Consider the following 17,126-nt stretch of genomic DNA (forward strand, 5'->3'; position numbering starts at 1 on the left):
CTTTCAACTGATATAATTCCAGCATTTATTAACTGTCACAAATGAAGACATTCCACTTGCAATCAACACTCCCTTGATGCTAAACAGAACAAAATATTTTATGTCATACATGAATATGTGCTCAATGCTGCAGGCATGTAAGAAGAACCTTTGAGAGTATATTCACTTTTTTATTTATCTTTCGGAAAAATACTCAGTAGACTGAAATGATGTCAAATGTTTTATTTGTCATTAGTATTTAATCTCCAGTATAAAAGGTAGATGTTGAACTGCACAGGATGTTGTAGAGTTCTGGGACCATGCTGGAGGACCGAAGCTAGGATCAGACTTAGTAGGTGGCCATGGTGCTGGTCAGCCAGTTATTGAAGATGCACACCTGGAGGAAGAGAAGAAGAAGGGAGACATTAGTGGACACGCTCAATGGGAGGCAACATGAGAACCATCAATCAATGTTTTATAGAGAATGTATTTTTGGGGGGGGGGGGGACCAAGTGATGTCACAGTGATGTATGAATGTTGATGTTTCCACAACAGGAAAACTATTTTTCTGTCTTACCTTGGCATAGACACCGGGGTTACCGGGCTCGGCACAGCCATAACCCCAAGACACAACACCCTGGAGCTCACCGTTGCACACCACGGGGCCACCGGAGTCACCCTGAGAGAGAGAGAGAGAGAGAGAGAGAGAGAGAGAGAGAGAGAGAGAGAGAGAGAGAGGGAAGAAGGAAGGCAGAAAGAGAGATAGAGAAAGAAAGAGTTATATACAACTCATATTTCTGTATTAATTGAACTGAAAAGTACATTTAAAGTCATCATTGGTACCACTGAATTGAGATCAGTGTGGTAAGTACCTGGCAAGAGTCCTTGCCTCCCTCCAGGTATCCAGCGCAGAACATGGCGTTGGTGATCATGCCAGGGTAGGAGTTGTTACAGTCGCTGTAGGACAGGATGGGGATGTTCAGGCACTGCAGCTTGTTGCCATCGGCGGCTGTAAGGAAAAGCAGACAGAGAGAAATGGAAGAATGGAGAGAGGGAGAAGGAGGAGAGTTATGGTTATACATAATGGCATTGCGTTTCTAATAGTATATTTTCAATGCCTTTAAACATACTCAGTCACCATGAAGATGACCAACTGGCACATGTAACCTTTGACCCAGGTTCTGCACTCACTGGAGCTCATGGTGTTGCCCCATCCAGAGACGGTACACATGGTGCCAGCAGGGGCACAGCTGCTGGGCAGAGCAACAGGCTGCACGTAGGTGTTGAGGGTGGCGGGCTTGCTCAGTTTGATCAGCATGATGTCATTGTCGATGTTGTAGGAGCTGTAGTTGGGGTGACGGATCACGCGGGATGAAGAGATGAACTGCTCGCTACCCTCAGTCACCTTGATGTTGTGCTCGCCCAGACGCACCTCCACACGGCTGAAAGAGAGAGAGTTCATGTGAATGTGGAGTTCACTTGTGTCCTTTAGTTTGGCAAAAGTTAAGCTTATCAAATTGTTGCAAGGTGTTATTGACTGAATATGTTGCTAGTAGTTCACTTGGGAGTGTACTTACGACTGGTAGCAGTGAGCAGCAGACACAACCCAGTTCTCATTGACCAAGGAGCCACCACAGAAGTGGTACCCAGAGTTCAGAGACACCTGGTGGGGCTGGGAGTTGGCCTTGCACTCATACCCTCCGACAATCTTGTCGTCCTCCGTGGCGACTGTAAACAGAGAGCAGGCACATTCTTAGCTATATTACCTCAGCTTTTGAGATGGAAAAGCATAGCACTATGATAAAACAACAACAACATATTTCTTAATAACATCAAAGAAACACATTTGTGATGTTAGTGTCATTACACAGTCCTGTTCTTTTTTCTATGATCATTACTATACTCACAAGCGGCTCCAATGAGCAGAACGAAGACCAGAGAAATCATGGTTGCTGTATGATCCTGTCGATGAAAGGGGCTAATCTGCACCCCTGGTATATATGCAGAATCGGATGTGCCGCCCCGTTTAATGGAACTGTTTGATTGGTCAAGAGAAAGCCAATCAGAGGCAAAAGGTGCATTGCCAAGGTCAGCAACACAGCTGTGTGGTTCACACGTTGGTATTCTCTTGCAGAAGTTAACAAACACAGCTTTGCTGCTCACAAGGCCAAATTTAGCTTTGTAAACTGGGTTTAAGGGGTTTTGTTGAAAAGTCATACATGGCTGTCTTAAAATCTGACTTTGAATACCTTAGGGCCATGAGTTCATTACATAAGTTATACTGTATGCAGTTAATATACAGTAAAACACTCAAAGTAAGGACACACTTGGGTAGTGTAATGTATTATATTTGGTATTAACACAATATTAAAATAAACAGTTTTACTTGACAGTAATGGAGGATGCTGAGGGGAGGACAGCTCATAATAATGGCTGGAACAGAGCAAATGGAATGGGATCAAACACATGGCAACCATGTGTTTGATACCATTCTACTAACAGAGCTTCAGCCATTACCACCAGCCTGTTCTCCCCAATTAAGGTGCCACAATCTCCTGTGGTTGACACTAGATTAAAGTCTACACCCCGGCTCAACCCTTACCCATAATTCTAACCGTAACCCTAGCTTCATGTCCACATCCTGGCTCAACCCTGACCCTACATTTATGTCCAGATGCAGGCAAGGCAGTATTGAATGTGTCGATGTATGTCACCTTGATAACTCAAATTTCTCTCGACCTATGCACCTACAATGTAAACTTTCATTTATAGGCTAGGTTGTAGCAACCTCATGATGGGTATAGGGCAAATTTGAGTATCATGTAGTAGCCTTAACCTATCGCTGTTACATTAAGATAGATGAATGGAATATGAATGACAGTCATCCAATATGCTGTAATAGAAATAAGGCCATGTTCATTAAAACGGATACAACCCTTTTTTTCAATTTTCGCCTAAAATTACATGCTGAAATCTAACTGCCTGTAGCTCAGGCCCTGAAGCAAGGATATGCATATTCTTGGTACCATTTGAAAGGAAACACTTTGAAGTTTGTGGAAATGTGGAAGGAATGTAGGAGAATATCACAGAATAGATCCCGAAGAAGTTGTGTACTTCACTGTACACTGCAACGACATCTGCGGCCCTGTGCATGTGACTAAGTAAACATCTAATCTACAAAGCTATGGTACAGTAGGCCTTGGGTAGATTGTGTGTGTTCACACACAGCTGTGTTGCAGCCATGTTGAGGTCAAGATACAGTTTGAACTGCAGAAAATACTGGTCATCTCAAACTAGCAGTTTTAGTGTATTGTATCACTGTCTTCTGGTAGAAATGAAGGGCTGGATTTCATCCGTATCGCAGAAAATCTGCGTTATAACTCAATTGAAATTTAAAGGCATTTTCCCCTGTTCGCGGAGACGTCATTCACGGTAAATGCTGCATATGTCAGCTCATTCGGAAATTACCTTCACATATTAACCCTGACCTTGAATGATTCTTCCACAATACGGATTGAATCCAGTCCTAAATCTGGAATTAACTCAATCAATAAACACTGTACTGGGACTATTAAAACAACGTTGACCAATACTTAATGAAAAGGTAGGACTACATTTTGCAAGGGGATTTGACAGGTTTGAGTCTCATTCGCATAGACGTTGGCCTTGGACTCAGAGCTAGGATCAGTTGACCCTTCCCGTATCTTAACCCTAAAAACTTTTTAAGTTGTAGGGGGTAGTATTTTCGTTTTTGGCTGAAACTGCCTATTTCTCAGCCCCCGAAACTAGAATATGCATATAATTGTCAGATTAGGATAGAAAACACTCGAAAGTTTCCAAAACTGTCAACATTTTGTCTGTGAGTTTAACAGAACTGATATTGCAGGCTAAAACCTGAGGAAAATCCAATCAGGAAGTGCCTCTGTTTTTGAAACCTCTCTGTTCTTATGCATCCCTATCACCCATTTAAAGGGATATCAACCAGATTCCTTTTTCTATGGCTTCCCTAAGGTGTCAACAGCCTTTAGACATAGTTTCAGGCTTTTATTTTGAAAAAATAAATTGTTACTCCCGGTCCTATTGAAAAACCAACACTCCCAGTTGATATATTATCGAATTGATATTTGAAAAATAACCTGAGGATTGATTATAAAAAACATTTGACATGTTTCTGTGGACATTATGGATATTATCTGGAATTTTTGTCTGCGTTGTCGTGAACGCTTTTTCCTGTGGATTTCTCAGCATAACGCGCGAAACGAACAGAGGTATTTGGATATAAAAATATCTTTATGGAACAAAAGGAACATTTGTTGTCTAACTGGGAGTCTCGTGAGTGAAAACATCCGAAGATCAAAGGTAAACGATTAATTTGATTGCTTTTCTGATTTTCGTGACCAAGTTACCTGATGCTAAGTGTACTTAATGTTTTGTCGAGCAATCGATAAACTTACACAAACGCTTGTATTGCTTTCGCTGTAAAGCATAATTTCAGAATCTGAGACGACAGGTGGATTAACAAAAGGCTAAACTGTGTTTTGCAATATTGCACTTGGGATTTCATGAATATGAATATTTTATAGTAATATTATTTGACTGTGGCGCTATGCTATTCAGCGTTGCTGATGACAATTATCCCGGATCTGGGATGGGTGATTCAGGTGTCTCTGCAGTCTGGATACCACTTCTGTGGTGGCTCCCTGATCTCCAGCACATGGTGGTGTCTGCTTCTCACTGCTACAAGTCGTAAATATCATGTGAACTACTTCCAATATATTGTGTACACCCGTCTAGCGTATTTTGTTCTGTCAACATCTAGGAAAGTTAACCTAATATTATACTGTTTCCATCAGGACTGTTGTGAGTTTTTTTATCCGACAGGTACTTTACATGCAAAATAATGTTTGGATGGAAACATGGTTAGTGACAATCTAACTTTGGCTAAACTAAAGGACATAGTTTTTGAGTTTGTATTTAACTAAGTTAATTAATTGGACCTCTCTCTCTTGCATTTGTTTCTTTTATTTAACTAATCAAGTCAGTTAAGAACAAATTCTTATTTTACAATGACAACCTACTCCGGCCAAACCCTCCCCTAACCCGGACGACATTGGCCCAATTGTCCGCTGCCCTACGTGACTCCTGATCACGGCCGGTTGTGATACAGCCCGAGATCGAACCAGGGTCTGTAGTGACACCTCTAGCACTGAGATGCAGTGCCGTAGACTGCTGCGCCACTCAGGAGTCTTCATAGAATCTTCTGATCTTCTCATGTGGAGGTGCGTCTGGGCGAGCACAACATCAAGGTGACTGAGGGTAGCGAGCAGTTCATCTCTTCATCCCGCGTGATCTGTCACCCCAACTACAGCACCATGCGCTCCGGTGAGTACAGAACCTGGGTCAAAGGTTACATGCGCCAGTTGGTCATCTTCATGGTGACTGAGTTTCTCTCTCACACTCACTCACTCACTCACTCACTCACTCACTCACTCACTCACAGCAACAAGCTGAAGTGCCTGAACATCCCCATCCTGTCCTACAGCGACTGTAACAACTCCTACCCTGGCATGATCACCAACGCCATGTTCTGCGCTGGATACCTGGAGGGAGGCAAGGACTCTTGCCAGGTACTTACCACACTGATCTCAATTCAGTGGTACCACAATGATGACTTTAAATGTACTTTTTCAGTTCAATTAATACAAAGATATGAGTTGCATATAACTTGATGGTTCATATACTAACGGTCTGTTTTACATATTCAAATCAAAATGTATTTGTCACATGCGCCGAATACAATATGTGTAGACCTTACAGTGAATTGCTTACTTACAAGCCCTTAACCAACAACGCAGTTTTAAGAGAAATACCTAAAAAAAAGTAGGAGACAAGAATAAGTAGTAAAATAAAAATAGCGGAGCTATATACAGTGGGTACCGGTACAGAGTCAATGTGCAGGGGCACCGGTGTCGAGGTAATTGAGGTAATATGTACATGTAGGTAGAGTTATTAAAGTTACTATGCATAGATAATAACAGAGAGTAGCAGCAGCGTAGAAGGCAATGCAAATAGTCTGGGTAGCCATTTGATTAGATGTTCAGGAGTCTTATAGCTTGGAAGTAGAAGCCGTTTTTGAAGCCTCTTGGACCTAGGACTTGGCGCTCCAATACCGCTTGCCGTGCGGTAGCAGAGATAACAGTCTATGACTATGGTGGATGGAGACTTTGAACATTCTCAGGGCCTTCCTCTGACTCCGCCTGGTATAGAGGTCCTGGATGGCAGGAAGCTTGGCCCTGGTGATATACTAGGCTGTACGCACTACCCTCTGTAGTGCCTTGCGGTCTGAGGCCGAGCAGTTGCCATAACAAGCAGTGATGCAACCCGTCAGGATGCTCTCGATGGTGCAGCTGTAAAACCTTTTGAGGATCTGAGGACCCATGCCAAATCTTTTCAAACTCCTGAGGGGGAATATGTTTTGTTGTGTCCTCATCACCACTGTCTTGGTGTGCTTAGACCATGTTAGTTTGTTGGTGATGTGGACGCCAAGGAACTTGAAGCTCTCAACCTGCTCAGTCCTCTTTCTCCTTTGTCTTGATCACGTTGAGGGAGAGTGTGTTGTCTTTGCACCCCATGGTCAGGTCTCTGACCTCCTCCCTAATGGCTGTCTCATCATTGTCGGTGATCAGGCCTACCCCAGTTCTGTCATCGGCAAACTTAAAGATGTTGTTCGAGTCGTGCCTGGCCGTAGAGTCATGAGTGAACAGGGAGCGCAGGAGGGGACTATGCACGCACCCCTGAGGGGCCCCTGTGTTGAGGATCAGCGTGGCATATGTGTTGTTACCTACTCTTACCACCTGGGGGCAGCCGTCAGGAAGTCCAGGATCCAGTTGCAGAGGGAGGTGTTTAGTCCTAGGGTCCTTAGCTTCGTGATTAGCTTTGAGGGTACTATGGTGTTGAACGCTGAGCTGTAGTCAATGAATAGCATTCTCACATAAGTGTTCCTTTTGTCCAGGTGTGAAAGGGCAGTGTGGAATGCAATAGAGATTTCATAATTTGTGGATCTGTTGGGGTGGTATGCAAATTGGAGTGGGTCTAGGGTTTCTTGGATAATGGTGATGATGTGAGCCATGACCAGCCTTTCAAAACATTTCATGGCTACAGACGTGATTGTTACGGGTCGGTAGACATTTAGGCAGGTTACCTTAGTATTCTTGGGCACAGGGACTATGGGGGCCTGCTTGAAACATGTTGGTATTACATACTCAGACAGGGAGAGGTTGAAAATGTCAGTGAAGACACTTGCCAGTTAGTCAGCACATGCTCAGAGTAAACGTCCTGGTAATCCATCTGGCCCTGTGGCCTTGTGAATGTTGACCTGTTTAAAGGTCTTACTCACATTGGCTGCGGAGCTCGTGATCACACAATCATCCGGAACAACTGATGCTCTTATGCATGTTTCAGTGTAACTTGCCTCGAAGCAAGCATAGAAGTTATTTAGCGTGTCTGGTAGGCTTGTGTCACTGGGCAGCTCAAGGCTGTGCTTCGTTTTGTAGTCTGTAATAGTTTACATGCCCTGGCATATCCGATGAGCGTCGGACCCGGTGTAGTACGATTCAATCTTAGCCCTATAATGATGCTTTGCTGTTTGATAGTTCGTCGGAAGGCATTGCGGGATTTCTTATAAGCTTCCGGGTTAGAGTCCCGCTCCTTGAAAGCGGCAGCTCTACTCTTTTGTTCAGTCCAAATGTTGCCTGTAATCTATGGCTTCTGGTTGGGGTATGTACGTACAGTCACTGTAGGGACAACACGTCATCAATTAACCTATTGATGAAGCCAGTGACTGATGTGGTGTACTCCTCAATGCCATCGGAAGAATCCCGGAACATATTCCAGTCTGTGCTGGCAAAACAGTCCTGTAGTTTAGCATCTGCTTCATCTGACCACTTTTTTATAGGCCGAGTCACTGGTGCTTCCTGCTTAAATGTTAGCTTGTAAGCAGGAATCAGGAGAATAGAATTATGGTCAGTTTTGCCAAATGGAGGGCGAGGGAGAGCTTTGTACGCATCTCTGTGTGTGGAGTAAAGGTGGTCTTGATTTTTTTTCCCTCTGGTTGCACATTTAACATGCTGATAGAAATTAGGTAAAACTGATTCCCTGCATTAAAGTCCCTGGCCACTAGGAGCACCGCCTCTGGATGAGGGTTTTCATGTTTGCTTATGGCGGTATACAGCTCATTGAGTGCTGTTTTAATGCCAGCGTCGGTCTGTGGTGGTATGTAGACAGCTACGAAAAATACAGATGAAAACGCTCTAGGTAGATAGTGTGGTCTACAGCTTACCATGAGATACTCTACCTCAGGCGAGCAAAACTTTGAGACTTCCTTAGATATCATGCACCAGCTGTTGTTTACAAATATACATAGGCCCCTGCCCGTGTCTTACCAGAGGCTGCTGTTCTGTCCTGCCGATAATGTATAACCCGCCAGCTGTATGTTATTAATATCGTCGTTCAGCCACGACTCTGTGAAACAAAAGATATTAGCATTTTTCATGTCCCGTTGGTAGGATATACGTGCTTTCAGTTCGGCCCATTTATTTTCCAGCAATTGAACATTGGCTAACAGTACATATGGCAAAGACAGATTAGGCACTCGTCACTTGACCCTCACAAGGCACACAATATCTTTCCACGAAATCTGGTTCTTTCTCCAGCGAATGATGGGGATGAGGGCCTGTTCGGGTGTTTGGAGTATATCCTTCCCGTCCGACTCATTAAGAATGTGAAATGTCAGAATAATAGTAGAGAGAATTATTTATTTCAGCTTTTATTTCTTTCATCACATTCCCAGTGGTTCAGAAGTGTACATACACTCAATTAGTATTTGGTAGCATTGCCTTTAAATTGTTTAAAACTTGGGTCAAACATTTTGGGTAGCCTTCCACAAGGTTCCCACAATAAGTTGGGTGAATTTTGGCCCATTCCTCCTGACAGAGCTGGTGTAACTGAGTCAGGTTTGTAGGCCTCCTTGCTCGCATACACTTTTTTTCAGATCTGCCCACAAACCTTCTATAGGATTGAGGTCAGGGCTTTGTGATGGCCACTCCAATACCTTGACTTTGTTGTCCTTAAGCCATTTTGCCACACCTTTGAAGGTATGCTTGAGGTCATTGTCCATTTGAAAGACCCATTTAAAAAAGATATATATACACTGCTCAAAAAAATAAAGGGAACACTTAAACAACACAATGTAACTCCAAGTCAATCACACTTCTGTGAAATCAAACTGTCCATTTAGGAAGCAACACTGATTGACAATAAATTTCACATGTTGTTGTGCAAATGGAATCGACAAAAGGTGGAAATTATAGGCAATTAGTAAGACACCCCCAAAAAAGGAATGGTTCTGCAGGTGGTGACCACACACCACTTCTCAGTTCCTATGCTTCCTGGCTGATGTTTTGGTCACTTTTGAATGCTGGCGGTGCTTTCACTCTAGTGGTAGCATGAGACGGAGTCTACAACCCACACAAGTGGCTCAGGTAGTGCAGTTCATCCAGGATGGCACATCAATGCGAGCTGTGGCAAAAAGGTTTGTTGTGTCTGTCAGCGTAGTGTCCAGAGCATGGAGGCACTACCAGGAGACAGGCCAGTACATCAGGAGACGTGGAGGAGGCCGTAGGAGGGCAATGGTTTTGGAGAAGTGGCTTCTTTCTTGCTGAGCGGTCTTTCAGGTTATGTCAATATAGGACTAATTTTACTGTGGATATAGATACTTTTGTACCTGTTTCCTCCAGCGTCTTCACAAGGTCATTTGCTGTTGTTCTGGGATTGATTTGCACTTTTTGCACCAAAGCACGTTCATCTCTAGGATACAGAACGCGTCTCCTTCCTGAGCGGTATGACGGCTGCGTGGTCCCATGGTGTTTATATTTGCGTACTATTGTTTGTACAGATGAACGTGGTACTTTCAGGCATTTGGAAATTGCTCACAAGGATGAACCAGACTTGTGGATGTCTACAATTTTTTTCTGAGGTCTTGGCTGATTTCTTTTGATTTTCCCATGATGTCAAGCAAAGAGGCACTGAGTTTGAAGGTAGGCCTCCAATTGACTCAAATTATGTCAATTAGCCTAACAGAAGCTTATAAAGCCATGACATCATTTTCTGGAATTTTCCAAGCTGTTTAAAGGCACAGTCAACTTAGTGTATGTCAACTTCTGACCCACTGGAATTGTGATAGTGAGTTATAAGTGAAATAATCTGTCTGTAAACAATTGTTGGACAAATTAATTGTGTCATGCACAAAGTAGATGTCCTAATCGACTTGCCAAAACTATAGTTTGTTAACAAGAATTTTGTGGAGTGGTTGAAAAACAAATTTTAATGACTCCAACCTAAGTGTATGTAAACTTCCGACTTCAACTGTACCTGAAGTATCCTATGTGCTTATAGATGAGTAAGACTTCCATTTAATGAATACATTCAATATGTGTATTGGTAAATCAAGCTGCCTCACCCTACAGAAACAGGAGATAGGCTCCTGTTCCTATGAGCCGTTCCGGATCGCACACGCCAAGGCTTGTACAAGGTTATTTACATGTCTGTCATGGCTTAACAACATCCGATCATCCAGATGATATCATGCAGTTCACTTCAACTGCACCCCAAGGCTCAGCACAGAACACCATCAAGTGATGAAAGACTTTCCTTTCCCTCGTTCTCTTTCACCCTAAGCTGTGTGGAGGTGTGTCTGGGTGAGCACAACGTTGACAGGACTGAAGTTCAGGAGCAATTAATCTCTTCTTCCCATGTCATCCCCCACCCCAACTACAGCTCCTACAACATCGACAATGACATCATGCTGATCAAACTGAGCAAGCCCGCCACCCTCAACACCTACTTGCAGCCTGTTGCTCTGCCCAGCAGCTGTGCCCCCGCTGGTACCATGTGTACCGTCTCTGGGTGGGGCAACACCATGAGCTCCAGTGAGTGCAGCAATAACGGCAACATGTTAATGTATTTTGGGGCTATGTTAAAAAATATACTTGGTCAGGTAACCATTGCCAGTGTTAAAATGTAAATGATCCATAATTGACATGTTCTGCCTTTAATTTCCTCTTCTTTCTTTCTATTCATTCTTTAATTTTTCATCAATCCTTACAGCCGCCGATAGCAACAAGCTTCAGTGTCTGAACATCCCCATCCTGTCCTACAGCGACTGTAACAACTCCTACCCTGACATGATCACCAACGCCATGTTCCGTGCTGGATTCCTGGAGGGAGGCAAGGACTCTTGCCAGGTACTACTGACCAGCTTATCAAAACTATTAGGACTGAAAATACAGTATAGAGAAGCAGTGAAGTAAATCTCTCATTGTCTCTCTCTCAGGGTGACTCCGGTGGCCCCGTGGTGTGCAACGGTGAGCTCCAGGGTGTTGTGTCTTGGGGTTATGGCTGTGCCGAGCCCGGTAACCCTGGTGTCTATGCCAAGGTAAGAATATAGGCTTCTGCTGCTAAGTTTGTGGGATAAAGCATCAAGTAGTTTGTGTGACAGCATTCCTTTATACTAGACCATTGGCTCATCCCTGTCACAACGACATGTTTCTAACTTCAATAGTACCAACTTTATCCCAGGTCTACAGTGACTTGTCCCTATGTCCACTGATGTCTCCCTTCTTCTCCAGGTGTGCATCTTTAGTAACTGGCTGACCAGCACCATAGCCACCTACTAAGTCTGATCCTAGCGTTGGTCCTTCAATACAGTCCCACACCTCTACAACATCCTGTGCGGTTCAACATCCACATTTGTTTTCATGACAAATAAAGCATTTAACATTAAATACTTTTTTCTGTTGTGTTTGTACTCTCACTGTCCTTAGAAATCTTTGTAAAGGTCTTTCTATCTTCTCATGTCAAGTAGTTTTACCAGTAACCACCAGCAAATTGTTTAAGTATGGATATTTTCTTACTAAAATATGCATGCGGTAAATTCATTGTGTCATGGTACCCTACCTTAACAATTTGATTTGTATCAATACAGCAAGATACAACAAGGTACATTATTGATTACATTGATTTGTTTCTATAGTTGTGTATTGATGCGTTGCTGCTCACAATAGCTGATGTAGGGATGTTAAAAGTGTGGCATAATTGCTCCTCCTTCATACCCATTTAGAGTATTCTCTCTGTGAGAGTTGCGTTGCTACTGAAATACTATGTAGTGCAACATGAATATGGTTGGATCTTACATAATGTTTGTATATTGGGTTGCATGATTTAGAGTCAATACCCCTTGAATATGCATCCGTCAGACTGAGTCTAGATGCTAAATACTGTACTTCAATATTCACAGTGAGAGATTTCATAACCTCCATTATTGAGAGGGACAATCAGAGGCATCAGAGTCCCCCAACATTCAGGGCTTAGCCCTGGGCCATCACAGGACAATATCTGCATATTAATGAATAAGAGGTGCTTGGCTATAAATATCTATTATAAGGTTGTAATTCACTTCAGGACATATGAAAGCCATACACTAGGGGAGAGTGGGGTAAGTTGAGCCACTCTCGTTTCTAGGAAACCATACACAATGTTAATCATTTGAACAAATATTTACAAAAAGGCCTTCATTTCATTGAGTCTGTGAAGTAAGAAACCACATGGAAAAAGTGGTAAGCACGTTAGGTCCAAAAAACTGATTTTCACCAAGTCTAATGTATTTATTGTGTTAGAGGTTTCATGACGCTTTCAAGGCATTATAGCTGGGATATGAGGTATCCAAAAGGGCCTGGCCTATGTTCAAAGTATTTAAAAAAACACAGTGTTTGCTAGGTGGTAAGCCTTTGTTGAAAGATGCTTAAAATTATTAAAAGACAAAACGTGATTGTGATGAATTGTGTTTTTAAAAACGGTACTAGTGAGATTTCATTCAGTCCAGAAATGTGTAGCCAGCTTGACTTACCCTGTCCTGCAGCTAAACTTACCCCATACCTGAAGTAAGTTGTGCCAAGAAACCACTTTTTTAAAATGATTATAACATCCGGAAATATATGTAGATATACTATATTTCCCTTGATGGAGTGATGCTGAGAAACTGCTGATTATTTTGGTTATGCATCTGGGACCATTCGGAATACAATAAAATATATATATATACAGTACCAGTCAAAAGTTTGGACAGAGATTCTTAATTTTTACTATTTTCTACTTTGTAGAATAATAGTGACAACATCAAAACTATGAAATAACTCATATGTAATCATGTAGTAAGCAAAAAAAAATGTTAAACAAATTAAAAATATTTTATATTTGATATTCTGGGGAAGGCAGGTAGCCTAGTGGCCAGTAACCGAAAGGTTGCTCGATCGAATCCCCGCGCTAACAAGGTAGCCCCTGAACAAGTCAGTTAACCCACTGTTCCTAGGCTGTCATTGTAAAGAAGAATTTGTACTTAACTGACTTACCTAGTTAAATAAAACAATTATTCAAAGTAGCCACCCTTTGCCTTGTTGACAGCTTTGCATGCTCTTAGCATTCTCTCAACCAGCTTCATGAGGTAGTCACCTGGAATGCATTTCAATTAACATGTGTGCCTTGTTAATTTGTGGAATTTCTTTCCTTCTTAATGCGTTTCAGTCAAACAGTTGTGTTATGACCAGGTAGGGGTGATATACAGAAGATAGCCCTATTTGGTAAAAGACCAAGTCCATATTGTGGCAAAAACAGCTCAAAAAAGCAAAGAGAAATGAAAGTCCATCATTACTTTAAGACATGAAGGCCGGTCAATACGGAAAATGTCAAGAACTTTGAAAGTTTCTTCAAGTGCAGTTACAAAACCCATCAAGCGCTATGATGAAACTGGAGGACCGCCACAGGAAAGGAAGACCCAGAGTTACCTCTGCTGCAGAGGACAAGTTTGTTAGAGTTACCAGCCTCAGAAATTGCAGCCCAAATAAATGCTTCACAGAGTTCAAGTAACAGACACATCTCAACATCAACTGTTCAGAGGAGACTGTTTGAATCGGGCCTTCATGGTCGAATTACGGCAAAGAAACCACTACTAAAGGACACCAATAAGAAGAAGATACTTGGTTGGGACAAGAAACACGAGCAATGGACATTAGACCAGTGGAAATCTGTATTTTGGTCTGAGGAGTCAAAATGTGAGATTTTTGGTTCCAACCGCATGTCTTTGTGAGATGCAGAGTAGGTGAACGGATGATCTCCGCATTTATGGTTCCCACTGTGAAGCATGGAGGAGGAGATGTGATGATGTGGGGGTGCTTTGCTGGTGACACTGTCTGTGAGTTATTTAGAATTCAAGGCACACTTAACCAGCAAGGCTACTACAGCATTATGCAGCGATACGCCATCCCATCTGGTTTGCCCTTAGTGGGACTATCATTTGTTTTTCAACAGGACAATGACCCAAAACACACTTCCAGGCTGTGTAAGGGCTATTTGACAAAGAAGGCGAGTGATGGAGTGCTGCATCAGATAACCTGGCCTCCACAATCACCCAACCTCAACCCAATTGAGATGGTTTGGGATGAGTTGGAACACACAGTGAAAGAAAAGCATCCAAAAAGTGCTCAGCATATGTGGGAACTCCTTCAAGACTTTTGGAAAAGCATTCCACGTGAAGCGGGTTGAGAGAATACCAAGAGTGTGCAAAGCTGCCATCAAGGCAAAGAGTGGCTACTTTGAAGAATCTAAAATATATCTTGATTTGATTCGTTTAACACTTTTTTGGTTACTGCATTATTCCATATGTGTTTTTTTTTCTCATAGTTGTGATGTCTTAACTATTATTCTACAACGTAGAAAATTGTAAATATAAATAAAATAATGAGTAGGTGTGTTCAAAATTTTGACTGGTACTGTATATCTATGCTATTTGTCATCATATATCGTAGATAAATAGGTTATTTAAATATGTACACTTATTTCCGATTACATTTCCTAATCAGAAATTACCCTTTTTTTACATTTTGAAATATCTCTACGCAACATAGAAAGACCTGATATCTAATAACAAAACAACAATTAATGAATTAATGACAACTAGAAACAAATAGAATACATTTGAAGCGGAACCATTTAATCCTAAAGTGGAACTATTTTTCACCCACACAGACTGTGATAACTGATGCACTGGCAATGTCAAAGTTGTCACGTTAAGCGACCTCGGGGATGTATTAATGATCACATAAACGAGAATAACGGAAGATAACCTTCGTTAGAAACATCGGTTTACATTTTTAAAGGCCGGCTTGATTCCTTTTTTCTTTCTAGCCTCTTGTAGGCGTCAGAACTCGACAAGATGCGCCTCAACATTCAGATGTTGATATCCCATGGCCGGGTGGCCCGTAAAATGGGTCTCGGTCCAGAGTCCCGAATAAACATGCTTCGGAACATTCTTACCGGCCTCGTTCGACACGAGAGGATAGAGACCACCCGAGGCAGAGTCGACGAAGTTCGATTCTATGCTGAAAAGGTGAGGACATGTTACATGGTAACGTTACCCTTTTACGCAGCTCAACAAAGTTGCTTCTCCAGTAATTCAAAGGCTGGCTGATGGCGATATTGAGTCGTTTCATCTTACCGTCCAAAAGGAATGTATGCAGCCGGCTATACACGTGTATACCCCTTCAGCCAATCAAACCAGGGGTGAAAAAAATAGACTGCTGCAACCTGATTGGCAACATCCGGAACATGGCGAAAATGGTGTTTCATAAGGAAAGTATGTTTTTTCCCACCTCGGAATTAAATTGAGTTAAGGAGGTAATTGACTCCTTTGCAACCTGAATGGAGAATATGTTATGTACAACCCGTTCCATAGGGGATATGAGTGTATAGCTGGCTACATAGATTCCCTTTGGACAGTAAGATGAAGCGACTCTATTGTCATCTGCCAGCCTTTGGGCTACTACACTAGTTGACTAAACTCAACTCCCATGGCGAAGGAAGTTTCTGATGAACTATGGAATTGAGCAGAGTCCTGGCTTTGTGAAATTCAGCTCTGACTACATTGATTTGCCCAAGATCAATAGTAAATTATGAAATGCTTACCGTGTACCTATGGTTGTCCTATGTAGATGTGTGCCTTTGTTTGCTGAAATCCATACTTTTTAATTTAACTAAATGTTTATATTTGTTTGATTTAGTCAGCTACTTCTCAACCATCCCTGTTTAGTAGGCTACTGTATCGTTTTTGAAAGCTTATGACGTGTTAACCAATGTGATGTTGTTTTGCAGTTGATTGACTATGCCAAGAAGGGAGACACTGACGAGAAAGCGATGAAAATGGCAAATTTCTGGCTCACAGTAAATGTTCTTTATGATCTTTGTTAGTATTTTAATGTACTCCGACCAAGTCAGACTGTCCCAATGTCCCCAACTTTGTTGTACTATTATCTACCAGATTAGTATGTGTGTTCCTAGTTCTTTCAGTCAGTCATCATCCCGTCTCTCTCTCTCCTGTGGTTTAAGGAAAAGGATTTGATCCCAAAGCTCTTCAAGGTCCTGGCTCCCAGGTTTGAGACCCAGCCCAAAGCCTACACCCGGATGGCGCGCATTCCCAACAGGAAGAACCTGGACAAGGCTGCTATGGCTGTGCTGGAGTATAAAGGCAACCCGTTCCCACCTCTCCAGACCGCCAAACGAGACAATGAACTCACACTAATCAACCAGCTCCTCAAAGGCTACAGAGAACAGCGGGCACAGCAGGCAGCAGCCAAGGTTGAGGCATAATGCAACCAGCCACACACTGACATTACATGTGTTACTGTTTTTAGATGACTGGCTACAGTATTTGACTTTCTATGGACCCCACTGAATATGAGATGATGTTGTGTGTCAAAATAAATGTGATTGTTTGACAATGTTACGCGTTCTGTTTATGGCACTAGTGTGAATTTAACAGATGTGCTTAAATCAGAAACAGGTTTGATATGCTATTATTATTATTCCCTCTACCGGTTCAGAAACATGTCCCCCAAACTTTATTATCATCATGGTTGATGTCCTGTGTTTAATCTGTACTGATTCAGAATAAACAGACAGTAGCAAGGTGTTTTATGAACGCAACCACCTTCAGCCAGGCATAATACACTCATCATGAGTTTCCCCATTCAATTTGTTTAGAT

General features: G+C 42.3%; 2 protein-coding genes and 1 pseudogene across 2 annotated transcripts; 2 read left to right on the top strand and 1 right to left on the bottom strand.

Moving 5' to 3' along the window:
• Positions 1-207: 207 nt before the first annotated feature.
• On the bottom strand, positions 208-15,607 carry LOC129856963 (trypsin-2-like). The gene is made up of 7 exons (XM_055924772.1): positions 15,504-15,607; positions 1,887-2,014; positions 1,557-1,707; positions 1,171-1,421; positions 852-988; positions 557-658; positions 208-376 (listed from the first exon to the last, which is right to left on the bottom strand). The coding sequence occupies exons 2-7, from the start codon at positions 1,924-1,926 to the stop codon at positions 329-331; spliced, it is 729 nt and encodes a 242-aa protein (XP_055780747.1). The 5' UTR covers positions 1,927-2,014; positions 15,504-15,607; the 3' UTR covers positions 208-328.
• LOC129856780 (trypsin-1-like) lies at positions 4,605-11,711 on the top strand (annotated as a pseudogene).
• On the top strand, positions 15,095-16,864 carry LOC129856964 (39S ribosomal protein L17, mitochondrial-like). The gene is made up of 3 exons (XM_055924773.1): positions 15,095-15,475; positions 16,237-16,305; positions 16,471-16,864. The coding sequence occupies exons 1-3, from the start codon at positions 15,302-15,304 to the stop codon at positions 16,729-16,731; spliced, it is 504 nt and encodes a 167-aa protein (XP_055780748.1). The 5' UTR covers positions 15,095-15,301; the 3' UTR covers positions 16,732-16,864.
• Positions 16,865-17,126: the final 262 nt, after the last annotated feature.

Source organism: Salvelinus fontinalis, chromosome 6 (assembly GCF_029448725.1).
Source record: "Salvelinus fontinalis isolate EN_2023a chromosome 6, ASM2944872v1, whole genome shotgun sequence".
NCBI classification, from domain to species: Eukaryota; Metazoa; Chordata; class Actinopteri; order Salmoniformes; family Salmonidae; genus Salvelinus; species Salvelinus fontinalis.